Source organism: Centruroides vittatus, unplaced genomic scaffold (assembly GCF_030686945.1).
Source record: "Centruroides vittatus isolate TY-2023 unplaced genomic scaffold, ASM3068694v2 contig_923, whole genome shotgun sequence".
NCBI lineage: Eukaryota > Metazoa > Arthropoda > Arachnida > Scorpiones > Buthidae > Centruroides > Centruroides vittatus.
The window spans coordinates 397229-422185 of NW_027122610.1; the positions used below are offsets into that span (position 1 = coordinate 397229).

General features: G+C 28.3%; 2 protein-coding genes across 2 annotated transcripts in view; one reads left to right on the forward strand and one right to left on the reverse strand.

Annotated features, from left to right (window-relative positions):
* LOC136984573 (protein FAM76A) overlaps positions 1 to 13167 on the forward strand; it is a 26198-nt gene extending 13031 nt beyond the window's left edge. Inside the window, exons 2-9 of the mRNA XM_067281621.1 lie at positions 4687 to 4751; positions 7451 to 7511; positions 7597 to 7752; positions 10086 to 10255; positions 10334 to 10408; positions 10504 to 10633; positions 11995 to 12096; positions 12168 to 13167. Of these exons, the coding sequence (XP_067137722.1) occupies positions 4687 to 4751; positions 7451 to 7511; positions 7597 to 7752; positions 10086 to 10255; positions 10334 to 10408; positions 10504 to 10633; positions 11995 to 12096; positions 12168 to 12254 (846 nt within the window). The 3' untranslated portion in view covers positions 12255 to 13167. The remainder of the gene's footprint in view (positions 1 to 4686; positions 4752 to 7450; positions 7512 to 7596; positions 7753 to 10085; positions 10256 to 10333; positions 10409 to 10503; positions 10634 to 11994; positions 12097 to 12167) is intronic.
* On the reverse strand, positions 12812 to 23841 carry LOC136984572 (reticulon-4-interacting protein 1 homolog, mitochondrial-like). Its single transcript, XM_067281620.1, has 9 exons — positions 23598 to 23841; positions 21753 to 21904; positions 20674 to 20742; positions 20474 to 20598; positions 19774 to 19822; positions 18703 to 18839; positions 18306 to 18489; positions 18146 to 18238; positions 12812 to 12992 (listed from the first exon to the last, which is right to left on the reverse strand). The coding sequence occupies exons 1-9, from the start codon at positions 23812 to 23814 to the stop codon at positions 12882 to 12884; spliced, it is 1137 nt and encodes a 378-aa protein (XP_067137721.1). The 5' UTR covers positions 23815 to 23841; the 3' UTR covers positions 12812 to 12881.
* Between the last annotated feature and the right edge of the window lie 1116 nt (positions 23842 to 24957).

The following is a 24957-nucleotide window of genomic DNA, read 5'->3' on the forward strand; positions in this document are numbered from 1 at the left end:
ATTCTTGAAGTTAATTCTGAATCTTCAACTTTTCAACATTGAATATTCAGAACTAGGTGCATAATTTTTTTTAGAGGATAAATATTAATAATAATGAAGTACTTAATTATATGATTAATTTATCTTTAGTTAATGACATGATTAAGCAACTGATTGTTCGAGCCTGTATGATATTTAAATTTTTATGGATTATTTTATTAATAGCAGAAAATATTGAAAAATCAGGGGAGAAAAAATTACAAAATTAAAAAAAAGAGAGAGAATATAAAATGAATGATTAATCAGTTTTGAACCCATGAATCATCTCATACAGTATTGCTTAGATGAAACTTTCTTACAGAAAATGAAGTTGAAAATTTTAATTACTTTTTTTTGAATTTCATTTTAATTTTGAATGATTTAAAAATTTGAAGTTTGACATTTATGAAATTAATGCTTAAATAAATAAATAACTTTTTCTTATGCTTATAATATGTCAAACTGTACATTAATACGTAATTTTATTTAAAAAATAGAATTGAAATGCCGAATTTATATTTATTGTTATTTGATCTATTAAATTATAATTAGCATTGAAAAAGTATTGAAGCAAAAATATTTTTATATTAATAAAAGAAAACTTTTAACAAATAATATTAAAATATGAACATTTGTATAATTTTTACAGTGTAGAAAAACAAATTTTCAATTTTCTGCAATTTTATAAACCAAATACATTGAAACCTCCATTAACGGACCCTCCCAATTAGTGGACACCTCTATTTAAAGGACATTTTTATAGTCCCCAGACCCTTCAAATAGGACAGCTATTATATTTACCTCTAAATAGTGGATAAACGTCTGGTCCTGATGGTGTCTGCTATTTGGAGGTTATACTGTAATTCAAAATTGTAAAGCATTGGAATTTCTAGTTTGTCTAAATAATAATATAATATAATTTAAAAAATTATTTAAAATGATGGAGTCAGAATTTATTATTAATTTTACTTAATTGTACTATAAACAAGTACACGAAAATTTAAATTCCTCTTCCCTTGTTAACCTTCCACAAGTTGGAAAGGGAAGAGAATTTAAATTTTCGTGTACTTGTTTATAGTACAATTAAGTGAAATGAATAATAATATAATGTTAAAGTTATTTAATTTATTAGACAAATTTTATATATTAAATTTTTCTCTGGGGAAATCACAGAAAATGGATGATGCTTTTATCTTATTTAAACTGAAGCAATAGAAACTTGTTTTTCGTTTAAAGAATTTGTCACTACTTATATTGTTTTATAGTTTTGTGTTTTATTTTTAATTTTAAATGCTCTACATTTTCTAACAGAAGATTAACTTTGTTTGAAAGTGTAATTGATAGACTACTTTTTGTGTAAATTCTTATATAATCTTTAAAAAAAGACAGTTGGGAGAAGTATATAAGGTATGTTTAAAAGTTCCTCAATTTTTGTCATTTGTTTTTTATTACCTAGTGTACAAATTTTAAAACATTTTTCAATAATTTTTCAGCAATATAAATTATGTACATAATTAGTATTAGTATTTTGAACAAATTAGTCAGATATAATAAATTATTTTTAAAAATTTAATGTAAAATTTGAGAAAAATCCTTTTTTTCAGTAATACAGGACGTCCAGAAAGTTACCGTGCCATGAGAAATTTGTAATGACACACAGGGTGGTTAGTTATACATAGTAAAGTTATACATATGAAACCTGTAAATTGTATGCAATACCTGTACAGTTAAGTGGTACCAAATGGACAACTTAGGTTTGGTATGCATGACCCTATGTATAATTTTAATGTCATTACAAATTTCCCACTGCTCAGTAACTTTTTGGACACTCTGTACGTAATTTGACTAATTTAATTATATTGAAAAAATTTAATATCTGCATATTTGTATATTTAATGCTATAATATTTTAATGTAAGTATTAATCTCATCTCTACTAATAATCATAAAGTAATAAATGAACAATAACTACAAACTCTATGGAAGTGTAATTTAAATAAAATATATATATAGTAATTTATATTAAAATATATAAAAATATAATTTATTGTTAAAATTTGGACACAATGAACCCTAAGGATATGTATTTAATGCTTGTATTTTCAGTAAGAATGTTTTGTTAGAAAATAAATCAATCAATATTCGAACTGATTAGCAGAGGAATTATCTAATATGTTTTTTTTATTTCTAAAGATTTATATCAAAAATTAATTTTATGAGCATGAAAAATCATTTTAACCTTTTTCTCAAGTTGTAACATTTTGGGGAACTTGTTAAATATACCTTATATCAATATTCATATATACTCTCTAGCTATTTCAGTCAACATTACTTGAGAAATCAAGTGATGAAAAAAAAACCTAGTCCAGGCATTTTAAGGTGAGTTTACTTTTAAAATTTCTTATGCAAAATTTAAATTCTGTGTAAGTCGTTCCAGATTAAATTTTCGTTTAATTTAAGTGAATTGCATAAACACTTTTTTTAAAGATTATATAAATGCTCTCAAGTAATACGGTATATAGATCGAAGAATATAAACTATAACAATAATAAATCATAATTTGTCTTACAAAGCTTATATGTTTTTGTGTATAAAAAAAAAAATACATTTTAACACAATGCTTTTGACATTGTACCTGAAATGCATGCAAAAGTATGTGTATTTGTAAATATGATTTATCTTTTCTTACCAATTATTTTATATGAAGAAGGGAAAATGCCAGAAGTCAGAAGAAATCAATGAAATAAAACTTTAGATTTTTATCACTTTACTTATCAAAAATAAATTTTTTTTCAATAAATATAAACAAATTACTTTGCATTGTTTCATTGAATTTAAGTATTTAAAAGGTTTTCTGGCCACAGTGTCTTTTGAAAATAAATAAAAATAAAAGTGAAAGAAAAATTTGGGAAACATGATATAACAGTATAAACAGTACCTAATTTTTTTCAGTAATATTTATAAGTTTAAAAATTAATATTTGCACAATGCTTTGATATTAAAATACCATTATTATATGTATGTGTTTGTCATTGAAATAAATTTTATTTTTATTATTGAAATATTAATTTTTGTAAAAATTATTTTAAAATAAGATCAAAGAATAGTACATAATGTAAGTAACTTATTTAGAAGTGTAAAATAAATGTTTACAGAAATAAAGAAAAAAGTAATACGATGATGGCAGAATTGAAACTGTATTAAAATTTTTAATTTTAAGAAGGAAAAAAAAATACTAATTAAATAAATTTAATTAAACCTTTATAATTGTTGTTTGGCAAAAGATTGTCTTTATTTTATAATTTTTTTTAACAATATAGAATTATTCAGTATCTTCCTCAGTTAACTAAAATTATATATAATTTTTAACTTAAATGTAAGAACGTTTGTGTTCTTTTGCCAAATAATAATTTTTTTAACTAATAGTTTATAATTTTATTGTCATAATTAATTAATGAGGGGTTATGAAAAGTTTTAACGACTTATACATATAAATAGACCCAGAGTTACTCAGTGTTTGGAAAAACAAAAATATAAAAATGATATACAGTTTACATTTAAGAAATTAAATTTCGTTTCGATTCAAAATTATAAAGGAGAGTCATTTGGAAATTATGAAAAACCAAAAGGTTTGCTGGTGAATGGTTTTAAAAAATAATAATCAACAAACTCTCTGAAGTAAGGTTATCTTCAGAATATATATATATATATATATATATATATATATATATAAAGATAACTTTGCTTTACAGGGGGATTTAGTTATTTTTTAAACAACAAAATTTGGTATTTGTAATTCATAATTTCAATGTACTCCTTCCTTTCAAAGTAAACTGTTCTTACCGAAACTTTAAATATTAAAAATTTGAATTGAGAAATGAATTGGACAAAAATCAATGAATCTGTAATGTAAACTGTAATTAGAAATTTGTTTTTACAAATTTCTAATGTAATGAAATTTGGTTCTCTTTTTATTTTTTTCAGTATTTCAGAAAATTATTATTGCAAGGCTGTGCAGTGCAGATGTTTGATGAAATAATTATACATCAATAAAATTGATTTGAATAAATGATGTAATAAGAAAATAAAAAAATCTTTCTCACTGTATTTGTCTATACAATCACACTCCATTATATACAATCATTTTATAAGCACTCAAATCACTTATTAATAAATAAATCCAATTTTACAAATATTTATGTATTAAAATCAGTTCAAAATTAACTGTATAATAAACGTCTTTCTAAATTTTTATAATTATCAAAAAATATTGGTCTCGTAATGAATAAAACTCATTTAATTAAAAAATTTTGTAAAGAAATTTATGAATATTTAATATAAAAATTAAGATTATATTAACACTTATAAAGCTTAATTTTAAAGACTGGTGAAATTCAGTCTGTTCTTATTTAAAGCAAAAAAAAAAATTAAAAGATATCCGAAATTGTTGTTGAATATATACATGAATATACATTATTTTTAAGGATGTATATAACTGTTCATATTTTATGAACAAAAAATATTAAGTATTTAATGTATAAAATACATTTTTTCTAAGAAATGATGTATGCATTATGTTGTGTGAAACATCTGCATTCATAGCATTCATTTTATATATGAATTTGACGCTGAATCCAAAAGACAATAAATAAATGAAATTGTTTTACAGGACTGTAGAGGATCTTATCCAATTGTAAAGTGCACCTACTGTCGTACAGAATTTCAACAAGAAAAGTATGTATAATTTTCTATTAAAAGAAATTCTTGATTTTAATATTTTAATAATGTTTTGTTATGCAACTTTATTGAATTGTGTTGTCTGTATTATATCTGCATGTATTGTGTTTAGTTATATGACAAGATATCTGCCAGTAGTTACTATTAAGTTATTGATTCCTCTGAATTCGTTGATGGTTTCTCCCTTTTATTTCTTATTTCATTTTATTTCAGAATGTCATTTAAATGTGAAATTTGAAAAGTTTCAAATATGAATTTGAGATCAAAACAACACAATGGTTGGCCATCATAAGTGAAAACTTTTCAGTACAAAATGTCTTTTGTCCTGTGTTTTGTTTCAAATTATTCTTTGCCCAAACTTAAGTTCTTTAATTACTCTGTAATGTATGATAAGACAATGAAAATAAACTTTTATTGTTCTAAAAAATTAGAATACCAAATTAATGCATTCGAAAGAGTTATGACCCAATAAGTTTATTTTATTTGATTTGTTGATAAAGTTGAAAAGTGGACAAGAGAAATTCAAAAATAAGCAGTTCAATTTTATATACATAAATATTAAATATTTTACATGCATAATAAAGCTAATGCACAAATTTTTTTCATCGTACATCAAAATTTGTAATTTCTTTTGTTCTATATCAAGTATTGGATGTAAACCTATTTCATTAGTTCTAGAGTTAGGAATAAATTCAAAGGAAGTATAAACTTCAAGAAATTCAAAAGTTTTTTAAAAGAAATCAAATGGAATTTGTACATACATAATTTAGAATTCGAAAGATGTGTTTAGATTCTTTTTGGAAGGTTTTGAGAATTGCCTATGGTTTCAGTATGAATTATTTTTGAATGAAATTTTGTGTTTGTGTAAATTATTAATATAAATTTTGTATTAATTTCTGAAATGTTCATTTGCTCTACTTAAATCTGAGAATTCAAAATTTCTATATTATAACAGAACTTACTCTAGATCAGTGGTTTCCAAAGTGGGCATTACCCCCCCCCCAGTGGGAAGTGATAAATCTAAGAGAACGAAAAGAAGCAAGTGAAGTGGGTGGCAGGGGGTGCTGGAGGCACCACCTGCCACCCACACATTTCACTTGAATGATTCACTCCCTTCACTTCACTTGAATGAACTTATTGAATGATGACCATAGGCAAAGGGTTGAGGTCACTGACAACCTTTCCCTTTCCTCTGTTAAATGCGTAGGAAAAAACTTTGCATTTAATGGTTTCCAGGCATTGAGAACAATGTATGGTATATGGTAAGGACACAAAGTGTGAGATTTATAGAAAAGTTTTCCTAAGAATATTTCTAAGCCTTCCTCGTATAAGAGACAATGGGTTAGAGGGCATTGGGTATAACTTTGATACAAAGAAGGTTGGTGGATCGAAAAAGTTTGGGAATCACTGCTCTAGATGATTACAATTTATTATTGCAACTGTAGGACTGCCTAACATTTTTTGATTTCATGATATATTTTAGTATATTTATTAATTTTAAATTGCATAAATCACAAGTCATTTAACTGAAAATATTTGAAAAAGTTGTTAGTTTTATGTAAATGATACTCCTGGAAATAATAATGGAAGATGTAGGAAAATGGGTAATTGACAAAACAACCAGATCTTGCAAAAGAGCTTCTTCAGTGAAAAAATATTTTTGACAGGTCTTGAAATTGTTTTTAAAATGATTCAAAACCATGGTATATATTAAATGCTTTTGTTTAACTTGCTCTGTATTGTCCTCAAATCTTGCAAAACAAATTTCACCCACTTGTAATTAAGGTTGAAACTTTGAGGACATTTGTCTGATTACAGTGCATTTTAATTATGTTTTATGGGGTGGCATCACCTCAACCATTCTCCCAACTCTGAAAGTTGATAAAGTTAACTAAATGTAGAATGTAATCATGTTTGCATGTAGATGCATTATAGTGATGCATATGATGGAGATGAGCAATTTCCATCATTCTCCACCCCAATCTTGAGAAACATGGCCAATAATTTTTATCATATTTTAAATCTGTAAAAACACTTCAAACTGTGTTCAAAAATTTCCTAAATTAGAAATTACATAATAAAATATTAAATTTCTGTTTGCTCTATATGCATTTCTGTATATTTGTGAACTTTGCAGTGCCTAATATGATGCAGAAATATTTTTTCAGTTAATGAAGTAGTAGGATTGTTTTATGTACATACCGCAGTATATGTTTGTTCCTGCTTTTATATCTTAAATTAGAATAATATCTCTAGTAGTGAATTTACATTTTGTATCTTTTTGCATAAAATTTGGAATGTTACTCTTAATTTTCTAAATATGCATTCAATAGAGGATATAATTTGTTTATTCTACTTGAATTTTATTAGTTGTTCATACAGAAAAAAGTTTTATTTAAATTTGTATTTTATATAAAATGTATTTTAATAATAAGTAGAAAAGTGACTTATAAATGAAGTTTTAATTCTCTTTGATGATCCATGATTTTTTTTATCAAGCATTCATTTACACAAATACGTGTTCATTATTATTAATACAGTGGCTCTATATAGTTAAAAAATTTGTTCTTATGTAAGTGGATTTTAAAAAATATTATAAAAATATATTATAGAAGTTTTATTTAAATACTTTTAACTGTATTAAAAATAGTTTGTCCATGGTAAAATTTCTTTAAAATTTTTTAAATATATTATAGCAAAGGAAATACAACAACAATTTGTAAAAAATGTGAACAGAATGTGAAATTATATGGAAAGGTTTGTATTTAAATTAGAATTTTTGATTTCCTAAAATTAATTAATTAAATCTTAAAATAAATAAATTTGTTCACACTATTTTCAGCCTACTGCTTGTGAATATTGCAATATTATAGCAGCATTTATTGGTTCAAAATGTCAAAGATGTACAAATTCTGAGAAAAAATATGGACCGCCTTTGACGTGTGAACAGTGTAAACAGAGATGTGCATACGATCGCAAAGATGACAGTAGGAAAAAGGTGATATATATAATTTTTCTATATTAATACTGTACTCAAATAGTTAAAATTAGTATAGTTATATTTAAATATAAGATTAAGTTTGGCTTATAAATGTACTTTTGCTGGTATGTATTAGAACAGAAATGAAGTCATTAAGTGTTACTGTTAAGTGCACACACCAAAGTAAGTTAGCCATTATGAAAGCAAAATTGCAATAATTAAATTGTATTTCTTTTTATTGTTTTTAGAGTACAGTATGATGATCTAAATTTACTCTGATTCATATTAATAAGTTTACTTTAATACTATCATATTTTTTTACAAATGAAATTTTTACATATTTTATTTAGTAATGCTTGAAAACTTAATTTGCTAATTCTAGACAGAACCAGAATTTTAACATTGAATTTGAATATATAAAATTTGAACAAGTATTGTGAATATTTCATAAAAATCATTGAAATAAAAATATATAATAAAAACAGTAAGAAAATTGGCTGTTTGTTTTTTTTTATAATTTTGTTTCTTTGAAATCTGAAGATTTTTATAATCTCTAGATTCACAGAAATTTTTAATTTTTGCAAAGAAATATTTTTTTTATATTTCCGTCAAAGTTCATTGACTTCAAATTTCATAAAAAGATAATTTCTTTTGATACTTAAGCCACAAGATTATTTTTGAATTTTATTGTTGAAAGATGGCAAGGATTTCAATAAATAATCTTGAAAAGTGAATTTTAAGTATTTTATTTTTATAACTGTTATTTCTCATATTTTTTTCCTGGTAAAATTTTTACCTAAAAATATATTTGAATATTAAAGGCAGGAAAATAATCTTTTTAATATAAAAAAAAACTGTTTGTATACAGTAAATGTATTTTAAACATTAGATTTTATTTTGAATATCTCATTGAAACAATGTTCTGTCAGCAGTAATCAAAATTATAGAGTATACAAATTTATACAAAATTAATTACTGTATTTACTTGCATATAAGACGATGATTTTATTCATTTTTCACTGCTTCAAATTCCTAGGTCGTCCTATATACGTGAGCAAAAGGTTCTTTGCGTTTTGCAAATAATTTTTGTGAACCGTGTATTCGCATTTTTTACCGGATGCTTACCCTCTTGTATTTAAAAACACAAATACTTTATCTGGGTCGTTTGAATTGTTCTTATGTATTGTCAGAAGTAAAGATGAATAGCAATAGGGAAAACAAAGCTTTTGAATTGAATTCTAAAATCACACAGGAGCTGGATATAAGTTTTATCCATTCCTACATAAAAACAAATGATTATTCAGAAATTAGAATTCGGAGAAACTCATAAGTCTAATTGACGGAGAGTGGATTCGAGTGGCAAAAAAGGTTTTCAATTGTCCAGCTTTATGTGAACAAATCATGTTGTTGATTTTACAGTAGAGCATGGATTATCCGACTCAATTGGGAACTGGGGTTGGTCAGATAATTGAAAAAACGGATAACCGAAAAGTATGAAAAAATACATTATTATATAGTATATTAGTATATCGCTATTAACCTATTTTGCATTGAATTTTCATCAAAGTTAAGCCTAACTAAATTTTTTTAAAATAATAATTGCCACTATTGTATTGTTAAAAATTGTAGCCAAGACATAGCCAAATATTGTAGATCCACATCGCTAGCGAAAATTTGAATTTGCCGACTAGAACGCAATGTGACAGTTCGGGGGTCAGATAATCGATGCGCTACTGTATAAGATTTTTCCTTGAAGTTTAAAATGCCAGTATTTTTTGCGGGACAATGTCTACATTTATGTTCATTTGATATTTTACTTGTGATTAAACGAAATAAAATTAGAATTGTATTAATAAATCTAATTTTTTTAATTTTGATCTTTAAAGTCACACCTCGTCCTATATGCGAGTAAATATGGTAAATTTGTAATCTTTCTATCAAATCAACAGTTGTCCAAACTCTCATAATTAAAGAATTGAAATTAAAACTTAAAAAATAATAATAAAAGCTCAATTAAATATTTTTAAAACATTATTTGTAATAAATATACGGGAGGAAAATAAGAGATGATTTCCTGCTTATTTTTTAACAATGTCATAAGATATTTCCATTATTGAAACCATTAAAATGGTTTTAAGTAAAGCCTAACCCATTGCTGTATGAACAGGTTATCATTCCTAATCTTTAAGCAATTATTAAACATTTATAATTAGTACTGTAATTTATATGTAATGAATCATCTATTTCAATCACATCTTTCTGGTTTTTGTAAGTTTAATATAACTTTTTCTTTGTTAGACACAATACATAAGAAATTGTTAATATTTACATCAATAAAAATTTTATTTTAGGTTGATGGTAAATTACTATGTTGGTTGTGCACTCTATCTTATAAAAGAGCATTAGCAAAAGCAAAACAGAATAATCCAATTCGTCATACTTCAGTATCTTTACAAAAAAGTTCTAGTCATCATCGCTCAGGATCGCAAAATCACAAGCATTCAATTAGTCACAGTCACAAGTAAGTAACTTTTTTCTTTTATATCATCGGGTGAAATAAATAAATAAATATTAATATGTAAATTTTTTAATGTAACAGAAATCCAGAACACAGAAAAAAACAAAAACTTGATAGTTCAAAATCAGCTAATGCAAATGGTACTCTACCATCAAAGTAAGTTATGTACTGTATATTTACACATTTATTTAGTAATTATTATTAAATGTTTAGAAATTTTTTCATAATTCGAATGTTTTCAAATTTAACAGTGATAGTGCTCTTATGGATCCAAACAGTAGTGACCATGTTGTAGCTGTAACTCAGTTGAGAGAACAGATTGCCTTATTACAGAAACAATTAGGACAGAAAGATCAGCAATTACTTGCTAAAGACATTCAGGTATAAAATTTTAAAATTAAAAAAAAAATGCCCTACTTTAATAACTAATCAATTTTAATTTTCCTATTCTGTTAAATATAACAGAGAAAAAGTATGGCAATTAGTCAAAAAAAAATTTACACTTTTGGACTCTGGGCCTTTAAGTGTTGAGAAATAAGAAAAACTTTGAGGGTTTTTCTGTATATATGGATGTTACTGTATGTGTGTGGTATGATTTTGTTCAACCTCTTTGAAGAACTGTGCTTTTCATCGAAAAAATTTTTTGGAAATTTTGTGGAGAGATTTGTTTATTAAGGTATTGATTCTATTAAATTTTAGTGATAAAGGTCGAGGGGGGTCATGTGTGAAATGTCAAGTAAGGTTAGACTTAATGATGATTTTACTCATTATTAGCATCTACAATTTTAAAAAAACTCATCTCACCATCAAAATTAAACTTTGTCATTTTATAATAATTAAAAATTATATTTTATTAAAACTTTATAACAGATGGTGCCACATGTAGTTTTAACTGTTGCTGAGAAAGTTAAACAACTCGTTGCTGGATTTTGCCTATATGATTTTAAAAACAATTGCAGATAACTAAACTGGCAGAAATCATTTCAACATATATATATGAGATCAATGCCTACTGGATTCTATCATAGATTTTGCTATTTTTAAGTTTAAATTTTAAATTTTTTGTTAGTATTATTGAATCATATTCTTAGTTTTTGTTTACTTGTTCTTATAACTGTTCACATTTGTTTCACATTTGTTTACTTGTTTCTTATAACTGTTCACAACATTCAAGCAAGCTTGAATGTTGCTTGAATGTTGAAAAATCATATAAGTAACAAAACTGTTTTTGCTTTTATTGGAGACTGATTTTGTGTTGGTCTTACTGCTCTGCTTAATTATAATTCTTAATTCAACTGAATGAATAACTCATATTTAGATTTTTAAAAACAAATCTAGAGCATGTAAACTTCCAAACTTATTTCATTTTGCAGAAAAGACACTTTTATTTTTATAATCTTATGTTTTTCAGCTTGATCTAGAACATTTTCATTCATTTCTTTGTCAGCTTCTAAATCTTCAAATCAAAATATCTTTGCAGTGAGAATTTTATCTTATTATTGCAACAGTTGTTGTCATCAACTTAAAAATTAAATGATGCAAACTAATATACTTTATTACATCATAGAATTTACTTCAAATGAGTTTAATTTGAATTAAGAGTTATTAAAATATTGACAAATTTGTGCAAATATTTGTTGCGACCTTATTGTAGTGTAATGATAAAATAATATTGTTTAAAGTAAGTTAATATTTTAGCTTGCTCCCTATAATTAGAATTAATTTGAAAAATGTTCTTTCAGATGGCAGAGCTAAAAGCACAACATTCTGGAATTGAAAAAGAACTAAGATTAAAAATACAGACAATTCAGAAACAGCATAGTGAACAGCTTGAGGAATTACAGGTGAGTATTAAATTATTAATTTAAAATATGGCATCGTTTCAAAAGTTAAGACGAGATTTTCTCATTTTCAGATCAAAACACGTACCCTTCAGAAACAAGTAGCAACTCTATCGAAGGCTAATAAAAAAGTTAATGCAGACAGCCCTTCAACTACATAACATTAAAATATATATAAGCCTGTAATTAAGAAACTAGTTTAAGATCTCCTTATCTATTATTTACTTGAATGCTTGTGACTACGTATTTTTGTAAGTGTTGTGACAACAAGAATATAGTTTAATATTATGTTTGTTTTTTTATGAAGTCTAGATATTTTTAAGTATTTCTAGTAATATTCTTGTATATTACTAAACAGTTATTATAATAATTCTCTATGACAAAACGTTTTTAATCTAGTTGCTAATTTGCCCGTAGATAGCTTTTTTAATAGTCTGTCATTTTATATCCCGGTGAAGGTATTTAAAACTATTGTTTTACTGCACTAAAAGCATTTATCATGTTACATCATTTGAAGAAACTTTGCACATTTTAAAGGAAGTCTTGCATTTTATCGAATTACAGACATTTTACATTTGGATTCATATTAATCATAATCATCTGTAGATAATTCAGATAAATGTTTTATAAAAAATAAAAAAAAAAGTGTGTGACAATCTCTGAATTGTTTTAATTTTAGTATAAAGAAAACAAGTAAAGAATCGTGAACAATAAACAATTTGTCATTACGAAATTCTGTTTATTTCACAAGTCTAATTATCAGATAACTCTATTTACAACTGTTGATTTTAATCCTCTACTCGGATAACTGTTTTTCCTCTCGCATGGCCTGCCAACACTTTTCTATAGGCTTCGGGAGTGTCTTCGTACGGAAAAACTTGTTCCACGACAGGACTAATCTATAAAAAATTATTTAAGATATTAAAAGGTTGTAAACCACAATTATCATGTTATTTGTGCTCAAAAGAATTAATTTATACAATAACTAACTAAAATTGAAGCAGAATATATAATTTTTCTGTGCTTTGAATCATTTTATGAATTTTTAAATCTTTAATAAAAGTTTAAATGCTTTATTGTTGTTTGTCTTTCTATTAAAATATTCTGCATTAATTTTAGAATAATTAGATGGCAGTAATTATGAAATATCCCCATTCTGTAGTGTTTCAGAGAAAGAACATGATATGTTCCTTCTTTGAGCGTAACATCTATATTGTATCATGCTGATGGCCAAGGCAGTAAAAGCATCAGCCTGCCAGTCTGGGTGACGTGTCCTAGATATTTGGTCATTTGCTCCAAGCAGTTATTAGAATGGTGCAAAAATTTATAAACTAAAATTATACACGTGTAAATGAATATATATTCAAGAGTTAAGAGTATTGGGCATGCTATCTAAAAACAAGTGTAAAATAGCTTTAATTTCAACAAAAGGTAATAAACATTAGTTTCACTTTGAAATAAAGTTTAAAATTAAATTTTAGCAAAAAAACATGTTCACAAACCAAAACTGGGGTGCATTTTGTACAAAGACAAGTTTTTGGATATTTGAGTTTTCTTCAAGATTAACTAGTGGCAAGTACTAGTTCTGTTACCGATAAAGAATGAAAAATTACACACTAACATAATTTGAATGAAATTGTTGAGATGTGGGGCCATACAGAAAATAGACAAAATAATTTTAATCAACTATTAAAATCAATGAAAATTAATCTTGAGTCATCACTAGGGATTGCAATCCAGCTGGATCCAGCGCAGATGTATTTTCGGTGTAATAAAGTGTTATCTATCTATCTATCCAGCAATTTATGGTTTTTTTTAAAAGAAATTAAATAATAAAAATTGCTTAAGTATTTTGACTAGTCACTATAAAACAGTAAAACTTCTTACACATTTAGATAGTAAACTTAGCTTTGGTTCAGTTTAACACTAGAGAGAGAGAGAGAGATAATTAACTTTAAATGTTTAGTTAAAGATTATAATTATAATGCAATCTTTAACTAAAGGGCAGATAATCAGTGGCTAAGGTGCTATCAGTCTTACCAGTTTTCTTATATAGGCTCTACATATCAGTCTGTAGTTATTTATAACTAATTTAATTATTTGCGTTAGTAAAATAATGAGTAAGTAATTAATAACTAACTACTAGACTACTACTATCATCACAATCATGAATCATATACTGATAGTCATTAATTTATTTATGATATGAATGTATCTTAGATATGTTAACTAACTAGGTAGTCTCAGTTTCTCACTAATTTTCACAATAAAATTGCCTAGCCTGGCCCACTAGCCACTTATAGAATAATAGAATTAGAGTAGGAGTTTTTAACTTTTAAGTAAAAGTTATAAAATATTAGTCTTGTCTTGAATAAAGTATTATAAAGGATTAAATAAAATTAAATCAATCACTTCTGTTATTTTTTGACTTTTCTGGAAGTAGGATCTCAAGAAACAAATGGTATTGGTAGAGAAGGCTCTGCCTCTACGTTAGTTGGTTTCGGGGTCATCAAATATTCATAAATCGTTCCATCATGTGATTCATTGACGTCACAACCGACCGTAAATTAGAATTATGCACCAGGACTAAGAGAGGAATTACTTATTTTATTTAGCATGAAGACACTTTATTTAGTGAGAGCAGAAAGTCAACTGGCAATTAGATCAGCAGAGGCAAAAGGGCGGGCGGTGTGGTATAGAAAGGGGGTGTAGCATGTGCCGCACTGAACGGCAACGTCAACTCTCGCCATCAAGCGTTAGCGCACGTAGCAGAGCAGCAACTCTGACAACATAGACTTTTGCGCCATTATTTAGAAAGTTAATTGAGTATTTGCGGATCCACAGTGCTGGATTGCTGGATCCCTGATCCAGCAATTGCAATCCCTAGTCATCACCTTCAGTTAGTAACAAAACCATATCCCTTGGTCTGGTCCACATTCCACAGTAAGACAAGAATTTGAGTAATTGCCAAAAAACTTCAAATGAAGAAACCTATAATAAGGCATTTGGCATTCTAAATATATATATATTGTCTTGTTTGTTGCATTTCAGTTGGTATACAACAATTACTAATCCAAAACAGTTCGTGACAAGAAGCATTTACATAGGTTGGAGGGTCACAAACTGGAGCAGTTATTGATGATGCTCAAGTTATTCTTACTGAGAGTAATTTTAGGTGTGATTCTACTGCCAGTTTTGTACTTTATGTTAAAATGGGTGTATCTTCTGTGCCATAGGGAAAACAGTATTAGAATATTTAGCTTAAATACAGTAATCTCATGCCTTTGGCACTTGGCTGAATATTTTATTGTATTTTGATTTTAAGTTAAAAAGAGGCATTTAAGTCTGCATTCTCAGTATAGTTTAATTGACAACTAATATATTTAATATTCAATATAAATATATACGAAAAGCTGTTTAGCTGTTGCTAATAATTAATTGGGTTGCAATTTGAAAAAAAGGAGTGAGTTAGATGACTGACACAATTCTATTGCTAATGGAAAAGTATGATGTACAGGGGTAAGACGCTACTAATTTGACACACAGTAATTTAAAATTGCAGCTCTGCATATTTTTATCATTGTGACAATGTCACAATAAATAATTGCTCATTAAACATATAATAATTTCATTCAAAGTTGGGCTATGTAGAAGTTACTTGTATCCTACTTGAGACTGTGAGAATTCATTAGTTTTACAGGAGATTGCAACTTTACACCAAAAAAACCCTACATTATTATTACTTTTTAAGCCTTGTTTTTGGATAAAAGTTGCATCTCATATACAGTAAAATATGGTACCTTCAATTTTTTGGTGGAAAGAACAATTTAGCATTCTAGAGAATCACTGAAAGTCTTGGACATCAAAAGCAGGAAGGTTTCATTATTTATTTACGTTAATACTGGTAATGTTAAGACAACGGTTTCCAACCCTCGTGCAATAAAACATGAAAAGGAGTAAATTAAGTATAGTACAGTCAAACCTGTTTTTATGCGGGGGATAAGGACCGCATTAAAAAAAACGCATAAAAAAAATCGCACAAAACTTCACGAATGGCTGTAAAAAATAGTTTTCGCAACACAATTTAAAAAATATTTTTTTTTATGCGGTCCCTGTTGACCGCATAAAAAAAGTCTCACATAGAAAATAACTCAAAACCGTACAAAATAGAATTTATTGACAACAGATGTCAGCACTTGACTGCATCATCTGGTCTATCGTCTGTTTTACATATTTTTGTCCAGGTGGTGTTTTGTTGACTTAAAAAGTAGATTATTTCATTTTTCACATATTCATGCAATAATATTACTATAATAAGTTTATTTAGCTATAATAAGTCAACGTGAGACGAGACTAGTCGCCAACTATACCACACAAATAAAAAACCGCACAAATTAAAAATTCGCATAAAAAAATCGCACATAGAAAGACCGCATAAAAACAGGTTTGACTGTAGTTTTTTGCATAAAGCCTTTTAAATTTAGGGAATTTGATACAAAGTTTACCTTTGGTTTTTATTGCAGCCTTCCAGTAGCAGTAGAAAAAAAGACTGTGATGACCTGTCAATTTGATTCAATCCAACCATAAAGATAGATCAATGAAATTATTCTGAATATTAAACATGAAATTGAGAAACATACTCCGTTCAATACAGTCTACAATTACATATGAATTTACCCCCATACACTTGTTCTAAATTCTCAATAATCAGATTGGTTGCAGGTATGAACATATGAAGATTTTTATAGTTTCTTCTATTTTGTCCTTTTAAAACAGCTCAGTAACAATAGTATGGCTGAGTTAACCTTTCATTTTTATATATCAAGGTGGATTACTCATCCACCTTGATATGTAAAATGTTTGTGCATGGAATTTTTTTAATCAATGTTTAAATCAAACTGAATGTAGAGATTATACATAAAATTTTTTCGTCTTAAAAAAAGTTTGATTCCTAGTCAAGTCTGTAGATGATATCCTCGAAGAAGCTCCCACTTTTTCAAAAGCAGTAGGCATTATGTCAGAATTAAAAGGTAAAAGAAGAAAAAATGTGCAAACAGTTCCAACTTGGAAGAAGTAAGAGACAAAGTTAGAAACTTTTCTGCAATGCAACTGCATTGATTAGAAATTTTTAGCACGTACATCTAAATTGGCATTATGCTCAAAATGAGATTTTTTTAATGATTTTTAAGCAGAATATCTATCCAAAGTATGTCGACGGAAGAACGGGAATAGAGCTGCCAGTTTAGGAACAAAATATACGAGGAGGATATCGACGTAACCGGATTTTGTGCAGAAATCAAAAAGTTTTGAACCAGTTTCTGTGATGTATTTGTAAATATTTGTTATTTGCCAATAGAAATATTAAAATATAGCATTACTGTTTTAGCAAGCTAAACCTATTTTGAAAATGTATTTGCAATCACCTATAATCTTGCCAGCTGCAGAACTTGTGGAACCAACCTTAAAGACCTTTTTATCATCAGCAGAAAATGGAAAAGTGAGATGTTACTACCTGCTTAGATTAGTCTAGAAGTTTCTATTCGTCAAAATCTAGAATAGAAAATGCTTAAATTTTTACATTTCTGTTATCATTGTTATGTTTTGACCAATAGACAAAATAAAACATCACTACTAAGTTAGTAAAAATGCTTACTCAAAGCTAATGTTCTTGAGACCTTACCTTAGTCAGGCATTGTATCTATATGTTTGAAAACATTAGGGATGAGGATGAGGAAAATACTTGATGTTTTTTGCAAGCAAAACTTGAAAACAAATGTGGATGATCTGTTTTGTATCTGCATGTACATGATTTAACACAATGGTGCTACTATTAACTTAGCTTAATATCTGCTTGATATTCTAGTACTGTGGAACTAGAACTAAACAAAAGGGAAACTGCTTGTAATGATGTCATGACCCAAATTCTTACTGAAATCTCAATAGTGTGAACCTTGAGCTTTAGTCCACAGAAGGGAGTTAGAAAATGGCAAAACCCACACTTATCGTATTTTTATTACAAAAATAATAAGAATAATAATAATAAGAAAGTTACCTTTCCGTCGTCTACTAATGCCTTAATGGTACTTAAAGTTTCGCCACTCGGACAAAAATACGCCCATCTAACGGCTTGGCCGTTCTGTACACCCTAGAAAATTTAACTCGTTTAAGTTTTGTAAGGACAAATTAAAAATAAAATTTTGATATTATCTTACTTGAATTGTATCTAAAGCAGCTTCTCCTAAAGAAAATAACGAACCAGCAATTACTCCGTATTTATCTGTGTAATTTAAGAGAGGAGAGCTCAGTGTCACGTATTTACAATTTTTCCACTTTTTGAGCAAGTTTAATGCAAAATTTTTACTTTCACCACCAACACAGTCCAAAATAAAGTCAAATCTAAAATAATAATCAAAAATTTGTAAATTGTGTATTTAAGTTAAGAACATTTTAAGAATTTGGAAGAACACATGCAAGGTATATAAATCATGCTATACTTTAGCATGATTTATATACAGTCAAATCGCCAAACAATGGGTAATGATAGGAACAAGAAAAGTCAGAAGTTCAACTGTATTTTGAAACTTTTTTAAACAAGTTAATTCTTTTTACCCGTCCGTTTGACTTAAATGAGTTTTAATGTCTTGGGATCTGTAATCTAAAACACAATCCGCTCCCAGATTTTCGAGCATTTCGACAGCGTCCGTACTGCAAGTTACTGTAACTTCTGCATTCCATGCCTTTAATAACTGAAATTAATAATAAAATAATAAATCATTTTTATTTATGTCTCCACTGATAAGCTTAGAATAACATAAATTTCTTTTTTTATATAAGCTAGTGCAACTCCATTATTGACGGTTTGGTTTGAGGGGATGTGGCAATGCAACACTTGGGAAATCTGAGAGAACTTATGGGAAAGCGGCCATAGTTTAAGCATTAGATCATGAAGAAAACCCAGAAAGTTCCATCTGACTATCATGGCATAAACCTGCAACCATCTAACTACCAATGGCCAATGGTTTTACCCACTTGGCTACTGGTAGACTTTAGTGGAGTGTTTAGAATCTTATCCTTTAAAGAAGCTATAAAAGAATACCATATAAAAAAAAAAAATCAAAAATAAGCAGGGTTTATACTGGGCTGTAATATTCAAAAATTGTAGACCTATAGATTCCTACTGGTGTCTGTCCGTCTGTCCTTTCTTAATCTAAAGAACGGAGTGAGTGAGATAGTTGAATGTCAAGACCAGGAGGCCTTGATTAACTATATATAAATTTCTGGTCCAAATCAGAAGTTTGTATTAATTCAATTCAAAAATTTTCTCCTGAACAGAGTTAGATGATTCTATTGTTAACAGGAAAAGTATATTGTACAGGGACAAGACATGCATTAAGTAAACTGTCTCTAAGTAGTATGAAATATTACTAAGATTACAATAAAGTATTGGTGGAAACAAAATATAACAGTGAAATATGTAAAACTAACATACACCACTTTTATAGTACAATATCTCAACGTAAAAAAAAAAGACCACCATTGTGCTCAGCCTTTCATTTGTAGTTGGATAAATTATTTTACTGATTTATATAATTCTGTCCTCTAATAAATATTTAAAAATTTGAGATAATTTTTAGTAATTTAGAATACTTTGATTTTGTTCTGATAAATTTTAAAACTTACCTGTATTGAAAAACTTCCAACACCTCCAGAACCTCCTAACACTAGAACTCTGAAAGAGTACATTTCAGACTTAGTACAAATGATAAATATATCATTTGATACACGTATATAATATCATAATATGTATAGAACAGTAGATCCTCGCTTAGCGAGCATAATTCATTCCAGAACGTTACTCGTAATACGAAACACTCGTTAAGTGAGGTGCTCATTAAGTGAGGTTCCACTGTATATAATATGTAAATTCAAACCATTGGAAAGCTTAGAACTTCTCAGAAGTAAATGATAAAAATTTACGAAAAGTATCGACTTGCTACTCCGAGGGCCCAGAGTTCAAATGTAGATCAAATTTCTTATGTTTTTTTTTCATCCACATATATAAATCCTCCATTGCTCAATGACCAAATGCCATATTGTCGGCCAAGCCAAAGACATGATAAATATGAAAAATAATCCTTGTAGTGTTGATAGTGTAAAAAGATATAATAAAAACAAAAAAATTTATATTACCTTAATACTGCAATTGCATAAAACTATATTAAATTCTACTTTTCTTAAAAATTTTATTGACAAAATCCACAAATCTTGGTTCCCATTATGGGTTCTGCCACCCACACTGGGACAGCCAGATGGGGGCCCCAACGGAGTAATGTGCATTGACTAGCCGAGATATATGAAACGATTTGCAAAACTTCAATACCTAGAATTCCAAGCAGATGATTTTGATAGTCCCCCAAACCAACATAAGGCACTCCAAGATGTTAATGCAGCATAAGGCAGTGATGCAGCCTGGACGTGATCGATCGACGTTGGTTTGAGCGATATCTAAAATTATTAGGTAAATTAAATATGTATTACATAAATTCAATATTAACAATTTTCAAATATTTGCAAACATACATTTGACGAATCAACAAGAATATGCTTTGCATGACTTCCTATTTTATCTGGCCCTATAGCACCCCACACCTGTAATAATAATATGCATGGTTAATATTTTGAATTTATCGTAGTAAAATTTTGATATATTAGCGAGGTTGAGGCTGAAGTTTTAAATGCGAAAACGTGTACGTCGGACATTCGGTGCCGCTTTCCTGTAAGCCTAGAAGTTTGACAATGGTGTTTGGAAAGTCAGTGGAATCATGCTCGACATTCCAAATGCCATTGTCAAACTTCTAGGCTTACAGGGAAGCAGCATTGAACATCTGATGTAAACATTTTCGCGTTTAAAACTTCGGCCTCAACCTCGCTATTAATTCTAACTAACAGCAGTGTTGATTCTTCATGCTTTGTTAGTCATATCGTTTTGCAGCCAACCAAACTTTTCATTATTCTAAAACATTTTAAAATGTTAAATACAAGATCTTCCAAAATAAATACTGCATAATTATGTTAATTATTATCTGAGAAGTGTACAATGTACACCAATTGATAGAGTAATTGTCAGAGTTTTACTTTCCATCTGCATTCAAACATCTCGTTGTCCACTACCTCTAGGAAGTGCCATAAACAAAAATGAAGACACTGCAACAGAGAAGGCATTTTGTGTTGTGCAATTCCTAAAGTCAGAACCATTTGTCATTGTGAAACATGAGTAATCTGCAGAAGCTGTAGAATTGTGAGTGCTGAGAGAGAACTGACAACAGATATGCTGTAGCAAGAATAGGAAGAATTTGCGTATTGGTTGGATGTGTGCCGTGCGACACAAGGTGCACACATTGAGAAAGTGTAATGGGCAAATGTGAAACTTTGTAATGTAAATTGACAGTTTTCTAATGTTTTAATATTCTCAAACAATAATGAACATAATTATAACAATTTAAAATGATAGAATTCTTTTAGAAGGTCCTGTATTTTTAGAAATTTGGAATAAAAACTTTAAAAAGTTTCTTAAACTAAATGAAATATGCATCCAATTTGCATTTGTGACAAGTTTACATTTTATAGGCTACAATATTTTGTTAATTTAAATGACATACTTGATCTCCACGCTTTAATTTCTTAACAGTCTGTCCAACATCTATAACAATGCCAGAGAAATCTCGACCCAATGTAATAGGAAATTCTGGTACATCAAATGAACAATTATTTATTTTATGTAGAATGGCAATTGCTTGAGAGCCATATCCATCTATAAAAAGAAAATTTTTTCAAATTAATACACTATTATATAAAAAAGGAAGACTACAAGAATATTTTTATTTGTGTAAGTCATTATTATTTGCATTTTTTACAATATGTGTTAAAATATATTTTGTCCTGAATTTTTTAGAATTTTTTCTTTTACAATACATAAGCATTATTGATAATTAATGAAAATTCAATCTGTAGTTGATTGCTATCTTGGCACTATGGATTTAAACACATTTTCAGGTTTTATCATTGTCAGTCAGATGGCTGAGGCAGTTAAGGTGTCTGTCCGGAGAAACCATGACCAAATCTGGGCAAGCATTTCCTCAGGAATTTTTCATGGATAGTCTGTTTCAGATATGTGGAGTCCATCCATTAGCATCCAGTCATCCCATTGTGGGCCTAGCCAAACCTATAATACGTATGGAATAAAAGGCCCTCCCAGTGACTACAAGGCAAACTAAGTTTAAAAAAAGTTTTATCATTACTTGGATGATGTCATTAACAAATGCATTAACAAATATTTCTGTCTGATTATGATTTGAGTAAATTACATTTTAAATATTCATAATTTTAATATACCATATTTTATGGACTATAAGATGCACCTGAATTTTGGAGGCAATTTTTCGAAGAAAAAAGTGCGTCTTATAGTCCGTAAAATACAGTATTTAAAATTGTATGTATTTTTATCATAAGTAATATCTATATAATTGATATTTTAAACTTAAAATACAGCTGACTGTTCTGGGGATCCAAAAATAAATCCAAATAGATCAATAAATCCCAGGAATTTTTGGAAGTGATCCATCCCAGATATGTTGGCCCCTCATCCATCATCATCTTGACAGTCCTGTTATGAACCTAGCAGAACTCACAATGGGCTTGATAAAAAGGCCACTTTTTATTATTTTTTGCCAGAGAGAGTTAAAAAACTCAATATTAATAATAGATTTGCTAAGTGTCATGTTTTCTTAGAACAAAGCACGATTCAGATGCTTAATAAGTAATTAGTTTTGAATATAAAAAAAATCAATTAACAGTAATTTTCATGAGTTAGAAAAGATATTGATTGACGGTGTTGGACATCAGGAGGTGACTTAAAATTAGAATTGAATTTGTAACATTGGCAAGAAAAAATGGTCAGGCCATAGCTGGACATGTTCCTACAACTTTATTTTGTTACTTCTAATTTCAAAATATCTGATCACAGTGTGTCATAACAATGCCATATTAGACTAATACTTATTACTGCCTAGATTTGATCTTGGGTCTGCAGAAAGCGGTAGGTTTACGTATATGCAGGTCTACATTTGGAATATATTCCCAGGTTAAAATTTGTTGCTAGTCTGATGCTGTTGGCATGAGAACAAGAACACATTTTCATCAGTCACTAGCAAAACGAGAGAGTTAACAATCTAATAAAGAAATGCACCCCATTATGGAAAGTCTAGTTATGCTGTGGATCACAGCATAATTCCAGAATTCTGCATTACTAAACACAGCTCGTATCTACTACATCACAATGTTTGAAATATATACTGTATTTATATATGTAAAAATGACAAAAAATAAGCATTTCATCACTACTATTAAACATTCAAAATATTATAATTTCGTAATAAGTAATGTATACATGACAAATCTCTATATTATATGCTGTATTAGAAGAGAGTATAAATTATATTACTTACTAAGCATTTTAACATCGATAGGATTGACACTCGCCGCACAAATCTGAACCAAGACATCATTCGGTCTAGATATATATGGTAATTCGGAAATGTTCAACTTTAATTCTTCCGGCCCACCATATCTATTTATCTGCCACGAAGACGTTTGGAATGATTCAGAACAATAATGTCTACACTGATAAAACAAATAAGCAAGATGCCTTCTCAAAATTATCATTTTTAATTCTGAAACAAAAATATTATAGCTTAGTGTTTGAAATATACGAGTAAAACTGCAATTCTGAATGAAGAGTTTGGATCCTCCTATGACAGGGATGGCAAACATTTTTGGATTCACATACCAGTGAGCATAATTATCTTTTAAAATGTTTGCGCGTGTCAAAGTTTTAGATTTCAAATAACGATATTTAAAGTAATTAAAACATATATGCTTTAATTAGAATAAATGTAAAGAAGCCGTTTGAAAAACACACGATAAACTGAAATCATATGACACGTTACATGCCAGATGATTTCTTCTGCCACTTTGGGCATGCATGCCATAGGTACACCACCCATCCTCGAGCATGGCCTACGGCTCAGATAAAGTTTATTCACGTATGGCAACTTGCCAACGGGGAAGACAACTCACCGTCAGGGAATGCCTCCCAGGCAGTCTTTTACAGGAAACTGGTTCCTATTTAGGTGTTACTAATGTGAAGAAAATCCAGAAAACCATATGGCCAGCCTATTCAGGTACAAACCCATGAGCAACTATCAGTGGTTCAGTGGTTTTATCCATTCATCTATTGGTGGACCAGATAAGGTCCCAACTACCTCATTCAGGACTGCAGAAGTACCAAAATATATATACACCAACAATGTAGTTATTAAGAATAATGGAGAGAATTACTTTTAACAACTACATTATAAGTTTTTTATAAATATTTCGTGAACAATTATTTATAATTAATACACATCAATGTATATTTTACACGATTGAAATCCTAAACAAATGCTATAAATATCAAATATATTTATATAATTTTTATATACTGTATGTAATGTAACACGTTGGAAATTTGAATTTTGATATATTTGTATATTTCAATTTATCAACAAACTTACATTTACCGTGATCGCCCTCTGGTGTATAAAAATAGTAATATTTCTCGGAAAATTAATTAACGATATTTATTTAAAATGAAAAATAAACATATATTTTCTGAATGAATATTGAAAATTTTCCTTTAAAATTTATTTAAGATATATTTTTATTTCATTACGACCATATCTCGAAATTTAAATTATACTGAAAATCACTGGTGTAAAGTATACGCCGCCATCAAGAATTCGAACCCAAATCCAAAAATGTTCCGAA

What these genes read in the sequence shown, in the direction of transcription:
- LOC136984572 (XM_067281620.1), bottom strand. Translation starts at nt 23,814, where the DNA reads ATGATAATTTTGAGAAGGCATCTTGCTTATTTGTTTTATCAGTGTAGA. An exon ending in TTCTTGTTGATTCGTCAAAT is followed by an intron (nt 20,599 to 20,673) that starts GTATGTTTGCAA and finishes TAATAATTTTAG; the next exon opens with ATATCGCTCAAACCAACGTC. An exon ending in CATTTAAGTCAAACGGACGG is followed by an intron (nt 18,490 to 18,702) that starts GTAAAAAGAATT and finishes TTATTATTTTAG; the next exon opens with ATTTGACTTTATTTTGGACT.